Source organism: Leucopleurus acutus (genome assembly GCF_964270905.1).
Source record: "Leucopleurus acutus genome assembly, chromosome: 2".
Classification (NCBI taxonomy): Eukaryota; Metazoa; Chordata; class Mammalia; order Artiodactyla; family Delphinidae; genus Leucopleurus; species Leucopleurus acutus.
In genome coordinates this window covers 84,929,197-84,940,592 of record NC_139143.1, presented here as the reverse complement: position 1 = coordinate 84,940,592, position 11,396 = coordinate 84,929,197, and the positions used below count along the sequence as shown (strand labels likewise).

The 11,396-nt window shown below is 39.0% G+C and overlaps 1 protein-coding gene across 6 annotated transcripts in view; it reads right to left on the bottom strand.

Moving 5' to 3' along the window:
* Nucleotides 1-813: 813 nt before the first annotated feature.
* The window catches only part of ARNT (aryl hydrocarbon receptor nuclear translocator), a 62,649-nt gene continuing 52,066 nt past the window's right edge, over nucleotides 814-11,396 (bottom strand). For 2 of the 6 annotated variants that reach the window (XM_082833666.1, XM_082833668.1), the window contains 9 exons: nucleotides 10,162-10,313; nucleotides 7,432-7,542; nucleotides 7,203-7,275; nucleotides 6,926-7,049; nucleotides 6,632-6,734; nucleotides 6,103-6,250; nucleotides 4,796-4,958; nucleotides 3,866-4,032; nucleotides 814-3,096 (listed from right to left, as the gene is read on the bottom strand). In XM_082833666.1, coding sequence (XP_082689792.1) covers nucleotides 3,007-3,096; nucleotides 3,866-4,032; nucleotides 4,796-4,958; nucleotides 6,103-6,250; nucleotides 6,632-6,734; nucleotides 6,926-7,049; nucleotides 7,203-7,275; nucleotides 7,432-7,542; nucleotides 10,162-10,313 — 1,131 coding nt within the window. In that variant the 3' untranslated portion in view covers nucleotides 814-3,006. Of the gene's footprint in view, nucleotides 3,097-3,865; nucleotides 4,033-4,731; nucleotides 4,959-6,102; nucleotides 6,251-6,631; nucleotides 6,735-6,925; nucleotides 7,050-7,202; nucleotides 7,276-7,431; nucleotides 7,543-10,161; nucleotides 10,314-11,396 lie in introns of those variants that run through there. The other 4 variants (XM_082833667.1, XM_082833669.1, XM_082833670.1 and 1 more) reach the window with 3 other exon arrangements.

Sequence of the window (11,396 nt, the reverse complement as noted above, 5' to 3'; positions counted from 1 at the left end):
GTTTTCCAATATGTCTGACCCTCACATGAGGGATGAGGAAATGAACACAAAAGGCTAGAAAAAAGTATGTAAGGGAAGTCACAGGCTCCAAAATCATTTGTATTTTATAAACTTGTTGACTAAAAGTTGTCATTGCTTCCAGGCAGGGGAATATCTTCCCCAGACTAACATGGTTTTGCTGAGGAAGGATACATCAAGAAAAGTCCAGATGAAACCAGTTCTAAAAGTAACCAGAAACAGTATTCCTGGTTATTTATGACAGCACTTGAATCAATGCCATAAGCACTGACAAATTCACATGTGACTTCTTTGTTGCTACAACTCTCAGATGGTGGGATGATGAACATTATCTGTCTCAATTATTAAAATCCCCAATCCAGGTCCAGTCATATGAGCTTCACCAAATGCTTCCCTCAACATCCAGGCATGTGACAGATCATAAGAATCTAGTTCAGTCCCTAAACCACAACCCCAAACATTTTCTTCCATAAACAGATGTGTGCGAAGAGGAAAAGGGGTCCTGGGAACAAAAAGGATAACACATGGGATCTAGAGTCAGTTTCTAGCTGGATTACACACATAGACCCTCAAGAACACAGGCTTATGCTTATGGGTTTTTTAAATTTCCTAATGAAACACATTGTCCTAGAGGGAAACTAGGTCTAGACCTGAATAGTTTAAATTTCCCCATTCTTAATACCTTTAAATCCAGAAGTGCCCTATTGGTCTCAAGTCCCAACTTTCCCCCTCTCCCAAGGACTTGAGCAATCCCCCACCCCCCATCCCATGGTCAGATGTTTCTGATGATTTTACTCAGAATGAGTCAAGATCAGGAGGACAACCAAGGAACGCTGAGTGATCAGAGCCCTATGATTTCTGATTCCTGAAATTATAGACATGCTGTGCTTTTATGTTTGTATATTTGAAGCGCAAGCTATGGATTCAACTAGTTGTGGGTGTTTGTTGTTTATGAGCTGGGAAGGAATAATAAAGCCGCAATCAAGATCACACAACACAGGAAAGTTTACAAAAGGAAAAAATATTTTGTTTTAAAATCTTTGCTACATGTCATTATTTTTGCCACTGTAAGGCTCAGCACAGATGCCAGCAGTACAGAAATGGCCAACAAGGAAAAAAAAAAAAACAATCAAAAATAAAACCCTGAAGGAAAAGCAGAAACAAAACCCCCAGAGCATCTTCTCCCGCCCCTCCCCTTCCCCAGAAGCCCTATAATAACTGTACAATATTATAGTCCTGATCACATTTAAAAACAGCTGATTATTAAAAAACAAGGATTTCATTGGAAACTCAACTTTTTGGTTTCTTAAACTGTGATATAAATATATATGTATATTGTATGTGTGCACATAGAATAAAAAAATAAACTGTCTCCTTTTCCATTCCACTACCTGGCACCAGATTGGAGACAAAAGGGAGGGAAACCTAATGACATTCTTTCAGCCTCTCCAAGGCCACCTATGTTCCTCAGTCCCCTATGGCTACATTTAGTATGTCTTCTCCTTATTCAATCTTGCACTTAAGATACTGGCCTGAGCCAAACAAATAAACAAAAAAAGGCCGATACACATGGCTGTTACCTGAGGAAGGGAAAGAGTGAGAGTAGTAACCTGTATCCGCGTTTATATGGCTATAGTTAATTGCTAAGTGACCCTGTCGGGATGGGAGTCCAGGTCCCATCTATCACATGGATTTATTACACTTGTACTATAAAGCAAAATCCAATCTCAAGATTGGAAAGGGAGCAAAGAGGAAAGAACAACAGGCCCAGAAGAGACCTAAATCTCCGTTTCTTGCAGACTGGATACTTTGAGAATGGGATGAAAGAGGTTACTTTGCAAGAAGGCTTGGTATTTGGTTTAAACTCCACCAGTGAGGATTTTCACTGGGACTGCTAATCCAAGAAGTTGAGTTTCCATGCATATATAACCTCTACAGAACACACATCATATGTGATTCTGACAGAAAAATGCAGCATTATCATTATGGCCAAGTAGGGGGTTTCTAAAAGTGTTTATCTTGCCAGCCTACTTCTGTAATGTTTACAGATCTTCCATATAAGGTGAGAGCACCAAAATCAGGAATGACCCATCTTTATCACTATATGTGTTCGATGAGAAACCAACGATTTCAATAGAAGACTTTATATATTTGCTTATAGTTGCCTATTGGCTGGGCATAGATATAAGTGCAGCAAAGACATTTATTTAAATACTCTTTGGCTGCAATACTAAGTGGAAAATACCTGGAAGAGTTAACTCCTTAGGACTCTTTAAAAAACACAAAGAAAGACAAAATCTGGGACAAATTTTGCATAACTCCCCAACAGGGAGAAAGAAACACAGAAACAAACGTGCACGTGCTCATGCACACACATGTGCACATGCATGCATGCATGCACGCGCGCACACACACACACACACACACACTCTCTCTCTCTTTCCCTCTCTCTCTCACACTTCCTTACTCATGTTTCTTTCCAGAGGAATTGCTCACAGGCAGCAGAAAGAGCCTATGCTCACTTCCTAAAGCCCCATGTATACCTACCATGCTTCATGGTCCTCAAACATGAGGACATTTCTCCCCTCCTCCACCTTATTGAGAATTTCTTTCCAGAAATAAGCCATATTATCCAAGACAAATAGTGGATGCCAGGTTCTCTAACCTGCCCCTTGACCCAGCACAAATCATCTCTGCACAAAATTTCTGGTCAGGAGACATAAGGAAAGGCATTCTTAACCTTATCCAGTCTCAATTTTTCAAAGGGTCCCCAAAGCCTTGAGGATTCAACTCCATTTCTTCTATAAATGTTATCTCAGAGAGAAACAAGGAAGACAAGGGAAAGGTCAGAAGGAAAAGGGGGTATACATCAGGGGTGAGGGAAGGGAAGGGAGAGGAACTTTTATTCTGTTTATAGTAAGATTTGCTTTTTAAAAACAAATGGTGATCTTTTTTTCTCCCCCACCCCTTATCCTCACCCCAATAGTTCTATTCTGAAAAGGAGGGAAACATAGTTAGATCAGGAAATTCTTCATTGTTGTAACTGTTGCTCTGGTCTCCCAGCATGGACAGCATCTCCTAATAAGTGAAAAAGAATAAGTTTGGGTCACACACCTTGATCCTTTACATTTATCAAGCTGCCTCCCAACATTCCCCTGAACTGTCATCTCTGGCCCCAGAGAGTTTCTGCTGTGCTGAGTTCTCTTAGCCTTCCTTACTCCCAGCAACAATGACTCCTTTAGATGACAACCTTTTTTCCTAGTTCCTTCTCTGTCTTCCTCCTACAGTTCCACATTTTCCCTCTTTTCTAGACCTCAGTATTTTCAAAAGGAGAAAAATCTGCTTGTCACATTTCATAAAACCCCCCTCTGGATACATATGGAATATCTCTTATCCTATTATGTTTTCCACCAAAACCTTGTTTTGCCTTCTTTCGACCTGTGTTTTAAACTAAGCTCCTCCTTTGTCCCACCTGAGATTACTCCGCTGACTCTTGCAGTCCCCTCAGGATGTATGTAAATAGACCTTTAGAGCTGTATTCAGTATTTTTATACCTAAAGTACTATCAAGCAGGCACACGGTTCTCCGTGAATGGGCCAAAATTACTTTTTTTGATGTCTTCACATGGCGCTTCACATCACTAACGACGGTCTGGTCAAAGGCTGTGCAGCACACTAACTTCACAATCTTTTCAATTAATGACATCTATTCCTATATGTCTTGACTCTTTTCTTCTCTTCTTACTAACCTCAATCAAACACCTGAATCCATGCATGCTTTCTTCTCTGTCTCTCCTCCCTGACTCTCTCCCAGTTTCTGGTTTTCTGAAGTCTGTTCACCCTCTCACCTGGAAGACCTCTGGCTGTCCAGGTTGCTGTGCTGATGGCTGTTGAACATGTTGCTCATTAGAACTTGAACGATGATGAGGCTGCTGGCCCTGCCACTGTGGCCAGACACCCACACCCTCTGCTGTCCGTGTCTGGAATTGTCCTGCAGTCTGTCCAGTCTCAGGAGCTAAAAATACAGCAAGGAAGAATAAACAACTTCAATCTGCTAACTCCACTAGAGAGGAGAAACTAGCATATTATCACATGCAAATAATTAATTTTACCTAGACACTTTCTGCCCTTCTTTCTGCAAATCAATGCCTCTTCTATTTCAAACCCTGGTCTCAGATTCATTTTTCTTCTCTAGGTACCCTTTCCAAAGAGTCCTTTGCTCATTCACACTATACTTGCATATTATTAAATTTATAATACTTTACATGCTTTTTGTTATATGTGCTGAAGTCTTTTTCATGTGGGTATGTTTTATATTCCAAATGGACTGTCACCTTGTTAGGTCAGTACAGCCGTGACAAAAGCAAGCAATTTTAACTACGAAATTCTTTCTCTCTCTTTTTTTTAAAATAAATTTATTTATTTTTGGCTGCACTGGGTCTTCATTGCTGCACGCGGGCTTTCTCCAGTTGCGACGAGCGGGGGCTACTCTTCGTTGTGGTGCGCGGGCTTCTCATTGCAGTGGCTTCTCTTTGCTGTGCAGCACAGGCTCTAAGCACGCGGGCTCAATAGTTGTGGCTTGCGGGCTCTAGAGCGCAGGCTCAGTAGTTGTGGTGCACGGGCTTAGTTGCTCCGCGGCACGTGGGATCTTCCCGGACCAGGGCTCGAACCTGTGTCCCCTGCATTGGCAGGGAGACTCTTAACCACTGCGCCACCAGGGAAGCCCAAAATCCTTTCACTTTAGTGGTGTGATATTTCTCCTTCTAGTCTGAACTCACCAAAGTTGGATCCACGATTGGTGAGACTTGGGTAGGCAGTGGCACCAGGTGATGCAGTGGAAGCTCCAGGGAGGGACATGGGGCTGAAGGAGGATGGAGTCTGAAAGTTGCCTACACCAAATTGGGAAGAACGAGTCTTGGCTGTAGCCTGGGTAGCCACCTGCTAAAAGAAAGAAAGGGGTAGAGAACAAATGGAACATTAATATTATTGCACAGGCCATTCCTGTGAGAGTTAATGTTACCTCTGTCAATCACTGGATTCTTCTGAGCCAAGCTCATTACTTATATGCCATTGTATATTTCTTCCAATTAACTCCCAATCTCCCTTGACACTATTTTTAGACACGTGATAAATTGCAAAAAACAAAGAACTATGGGATTAGTAACAGTACACGTTTATTTAGAGTTGTGAGAATTAAACGAAAATGACTTAACCGAAAGCATTTTATAAACTGTAAAGTTATACAAAAACTAGAGGTATTAATAATAGTATAGCATTATATATAGAGAAAAAACACTTTGTATCATTTTATTTAGTCTGTACCACATTTATTTGTTCCTAATGATTTTTTTTTTTGGAAACTAAACATTTTTCTCACTACAATATTAATGCATATGTACTGTGGGATATTTTCAAAAGGAAGGAAAATAAAAAGGAAATAATCATCCATAATTCTACCACCAAAGACCCATGGTTAACATTTTTGGATAACTTCTTCCAGTTTTTATTTTCCTATGCATTTTTTATACAATGAGGTCATACTGCATATAATAATTCTGGAGCTTACTTCTGGTTTTGGCTTTTTTATTTAAGTATTACTTAGCAATATAAGTATATATCAACATATGACAGGACATTAGCTTTAGCCTTAACATATATTTTATATATACATATATATACTATATGAGGATTTTTCAACACAATTTTTTTTATTTTGGTAAATAGATATCACTGTGTATAAATTAGTGATTAATTTTCTCCTTTGTCCCTGTATTTTGTAGCCCTAACCAAAGTGGAAACTTCTCAGAATTTACTCCAAAACAAATCTGGAACTGAAACCTGTTCAAGATGTTTGTGAGCAATTTTTGATTTAAGGTGAATGTGAAAACCATGGACTCTGAGATGTTTGTATTATCTATGGTTTTTAATTATCTAGCTGCTCCCAATAAAGATAAAAATTGGAAGGAAGGGGATGGAGGGGTGGAAAGAAGATGTCTAAGACAGACAGCAATAATTTTACATATGTAGAAAAGCCTAACCAAGCAAACAAAAAATACACAAGGGACAGACAGATGAGAAGGTTTACCTGGGCAGAGAAGCCTGGGCGGGTGCTAGGGGTCCAAGCTGGGGCTGCTCCCTGGGTAGGATTGGAGTGGCGAGAAATCTGGGCCAACATCTGCCCTGCAGAAGCTGATGGCTGGACAATGGTTACAGGAGGGGCCAGACCATTATTTCTAGGAGTGAACAAATAGTGAGGTAAGGATTTAAAAGGTGCATTTATCACAGAATCTAGGAATCACAGGACAATCTAGTGCTATACCTAGATTCCCTTGACTCCCTGGGGTTAAGAAAAACTTGATAACAGAATTTGGAAAAGATGAGAAAGACTGACAGTCACACACTGATCAGGACACACAGAGATGGAACCTAGAACATGGCAACAGGACAGGTGCAAAGAAAAAGGAGGAAGAAAAACAAGCTTGTCTCATCCTAGGCCTACAAGTTCCACTGCTTTGTCTGAAATAACCAGAGAAAGTTAGGGAAGAATAAAACTTGGATTCAGTAACTGAATCCCTCAGTTGCCATGTAAAGTAGCACACACATGTGGGGCTCACCTGAAACTCTCTGCCGGCCGGGAGGTAGGAGGGAATGTGTTGCCCTGGGAGAATAACTGTTGGGTGGCAGGGACAGTGCTGGAGGAGATGCCTTTACTCTGATCTGTGGACCAAAAGGAGTTGGGGGAGGGCCAGTCAAGGGGCTGTAGTATATTAGTTCAGCAAGTTCTTATTTACTCACGAGGTATTAGGATTAAATGGAAATATACTGGGAGACTACTGATTGGGCAATTGTAGGCCCATCAGTAAGTGATGAAAATGAGAATTTAAAATGAGAATAAAGAAGAAACATACCCGTATTGATGTTGGAGTAGATTTCTGAAAATCTTGGATCTCTATCTTGGGCAAATAGACCCTCTGACTTCTCGAGGGGCTTGCTGTGTTCTGGCCCTGTGGTTGTCACAGGCTGAACAGAAACCTGTGGAAATACAATGATAAAAATAACCAAGAAGGTTTAACATGACAACTCAATAACCCTAAAATTCATGTAAAGATACAAATATACTCTAACTGGCTCTCAGGGATACTTCTTAAGGAAATGCTCACCATCCTTCAAAGAAGACACACTAACCTGGGAATGATTGTAGCTGGCTAGTCCATCTCTTCCTTGTACCACATCCAATTCTGTTTGCTGTTGCTGCTGCCTATATGTTAAAGGCAAGTAAAGAGAGAAACGGGAAAAGAGATTTTTAAAAAGAATCTGGGGAAAGGGCTTAAAACAAACAAAAAAGTGGGACTGTATATGGCCACCACCCCAGGCTAGTCACTGCTCAATAAATGATTCTCTGACCATTTCTCACCTGGGTGCCAGCTGCCCTGAGCCCATCTCCAGGGATAAATTAGCTGTGGGACCTAGCTGTGGCCTCTGGATTGTGTTGGGCAGTGTAGGCCGTGGTTCCTGGCTAGAGTTCCTAGGAAAATGAAGAGTAGAGAGAACAAAGAAAAAAAAAGTATCTGACTCTGTTTGTACATAAGACATTATAGATTCACCTGTACATGGGGTAATCACTGATCAATTCCCCTTTCAAGTCCAATCCTATGATAACCTGTAACTTCAGATTCAGCAAATAATTCACACTACAGAAAACATGGTACAAATAGAAACTATGTCCTATGCAACAAGAGTTCATCCTGTTTGGGCTCTAACTCCTTCCAGGTATTCAATACCTAGTCGTTGTGGATGTGTGTATGTATATGTTGTATATCCATATATTGTGTTTTAAAAAAAGCATAAGTAAAAAACTGAAAGTACACAATGAAACATTAACAAAGACTATTTCTGGATAGTGAGAATTTTTTTCCTTCTCTTTACTATTTTCAATACCTTCCGAATTTTCTACAAAGAGTATTTATTACAAAATAAAATATTAAGAATCAACTAAAACCTACTGTAGTGGGAAAAACTGTAGTATGCAAAAATGGGGAAAGCCATTATTTCCAGAAACAACTTCTTAAAAAGACTTACACATTTCAAAACTTAAGCAAAACAGAAATACAAAACAGTTGTTGTTCTGTAATATAAAGATACAAAATCAAAACCCCAAAAAACTACAATGACCTGAGTCCTAAGTTAATGAAAATTTCTAACTGAATCCACTCAGTTATACTAAAATTAATTAGCAAAGAACTAAACTTTACAAGCCCTAAAAGTTGAATTGGAGGAGAGAGACTCAATGTTGTCACCGATATTATTCACACTTGCTAATTATTCATAATTAGATCTTCACACGTGGGTTTAAGGCCAATTCTACACAGATAGATTAAATGGAAAAGAAGTACCTTGACAACCGACACCCACTAGGATGGGTACAATAAAAAAAGACAGCAAGAATATGGAGAAGCTGGAACCCTCATACATTGCTGATGAGAATGTAAAATGGTACAGCAGCTTTGGAAAACAGTTTGGGAGTTCCTCAAAAGATTAAACATAGAGTCACCATGTGACCCAGCAATTCTACTCCTAGGTATATACCAAAGAGAATAAAAACATATCCACACAAAAACTAGTAAACAAATGTTCATAGCAGCAGTCTTAGTAGCCAGAAAGTGTAAACAACTCAATATCCATCAACTGATGAGTGGATAAACAAAATGTGGTATACCAATACAAAGCAATATTATTTGGCAATAAAAAGAAATGAAGTGCAGATACATGCTACAACATGGATGATCCTTAAAATATTATACTAAGTGAAAGAGGCCAGTCATAAAAGAACCATATATTATATGTTTCCATTTATAAGAACAGGCAAATTTATAGAGACACAGAATAGAATAGTTGTTACATACGGCTTGGGGAGGATGACCGTTAATTAGTACAGGATTTCTTTGGAGGTAATAGTTTTTTTGTGTGTGTGGTAATACTTGCACAACCCTGTGACATACTTAAGAAACTGTACACTTTAAATGAGTAAACTGTACGGTATATGAAATCTATTTTAATAAAATTGTTTCTTACAAAGCTGAGAAATTTCAAAGAGAAAAGAATCAAGGAACAGAGAAACAGAAGCTAACAAAAGAGTGAATATAGCTATGCTCTAAAGCAAACTATGGTCCGTGGGCCAAATCCAGTCCGTTGCCTGCTTTTGTAAATAAAAGTCTACTGGAACACAGCCATCTTTATCCATTTCATTTGTCTAGAACTGTTTTCGTGCTGTAACAGCAGAATTGAGAAGCTGCAATAGAGACTGTATGCCCCATAATGCTAAAATATTTAGTATCTGGTCTTTTACAGAAAGTTTGCAGATACCTGCTCTAGAAACAATTCCTGTCAGACTAGAGTGATACACTGGTGTATAAAAAACAAAATCCTGGGCTTCCCTGGTGGCGCAGTGGTTGAGAGTCCGCCTGCCAATGCAGGGGACGCGGGTTCGTGCCCTGGTCCGGGAAGATCCCACATGCCGCGGAGCGGCTGGGCCCGTGAGCCATGGCCGCTGAGCCTGCGCATCCGGAGCCTGTGCTCCGCAACGGGAGAGGCCACAACAGTGAGAGGCCCGCGTACCGCAAAACAAAACAAAAACAACAACAACAAAAAATCCTTTCTAAAAAGGGTTGAAACAAATTTGAAATACAGTTGACCCTTGAATAACATGGGGGTTAGGGGAACCGACGCTCTGAGCAGTCGAAAATCTGAGTATAACTTATAGTCAGCCCTCCGTATATGCAGCTCACGTAGTACTGTAGTATTTACTACTGAAAAAAATCTGCATATAAGTGGACCCACACAGTTCAAACTCATGTTGTTCAAAGGTCAACTGACCAAACCCTTCACATTTCAGAATCTAGTCTCTAAGCTACTGTTTGTTAAAATTTTACTCTACCTGTATAAGTCAACTATACTCTAGTAAAAAATTAAATTAAAAAAAATTTTACTCTACCTGGATGAACTACCCCAAATTCTAAGAAGTTGGAAGATGAAGAAATAATGGTGTTTACTACTAGAAAAGTAGAAGAGGAGGTAACCTGATAAGGCTAAGCAGACTTGGCCCGTGAGAAATCCCAACATTGGAAAAGGTCTTTATGGTACATACTTCACATTGGTGTTGGTACAGATGATGTACTCAATTTCATCTGAGTAAGGGTTCTGGAAAGTAAAAGAGCTGGTTCTCATCCAGAGCCATTCTCGGTTCTTAGACCGAAACCGGAACATGACAGATAGCACCTGGCCTTTTAACTTCACCACCTGAAAAAGTTTTCATGCTATCAGTTGAAACCCACAAAAAATTTTCTTTAGACATTTACAACCTTAAGATCCTTGTGTCACTGTCCTTGAAGTAACAGTCTCTTGCAATGTTACTAACAAAACAACATTTTGTTGTTTTGGGGAGTAACAATAAGTGACTAAACAATAAGGAGGTATATTTATCATGTTTCTTCTCAGAGTCCCAAGCTATCTAACCACTCTTGTCAATATCAAACAGGAGTAACAATTATTCCAGGAGAGAAAAGACTACCTTTCCCCACTTCCTTTAGAAAGTCCCTTAAAGATACACTGATCTAGCAAATTTACTAGGAGTTTATAAGTTTAATGACACTGAACATAGCTTATATGTTGCCCCTCAATCCTAGCTTTTCCTGCCAAGCCTGAGAATTTGTTTTCATAGCACCCATGCAGGTTTCTATAAATAAAACTAAGTTGGCTTTAGTTTTGTTTTGCTTTTATTTTTTAAAAGAAAGCAATTTTAGATCAGTTTAGTTTCTAATCTCAAAGAACAGAAAATAATCTTTTGAATGCCCTCCTTAACAGTAAAAAAAATAATATTAGCAGCTAACATTTGGTATTTACTATATGTCAAGCAGTAGGCTATGTGTTTTTTTTTAAGAACATTTATTTAACATTATAAAAAAGAAATGAGATATGAACATCTACATTTAAACAATAATATGCAGTCTTTAATACATGTGCTCACTGTATAATATATGCACAACGAACATCATTACATTTGTATACAAACTAAGTACTGGATTTGAAACCTGATTATTACTGTACATATTCATGCCAATGAAGTATAAGCCCAGTAATTCAAAATACCTACACTTTAAATTGCTTTTTAAGAAAAAGTTAAGTGATAACATTTGTGTTTAAGTTGACAAGAGTGTGGCAGTAACCGCTGACATTACAATCTGACTGAGAAATAATTATAACAGAAAACGGGACATACTTCACTTAGCAATAATAAAATGGCACATTTAAAATACATAAATAAAATTTTAAAAAATCAAATGTGAAACAAAGCATGACAAGAACCAAAATGGGAAGAAAAAA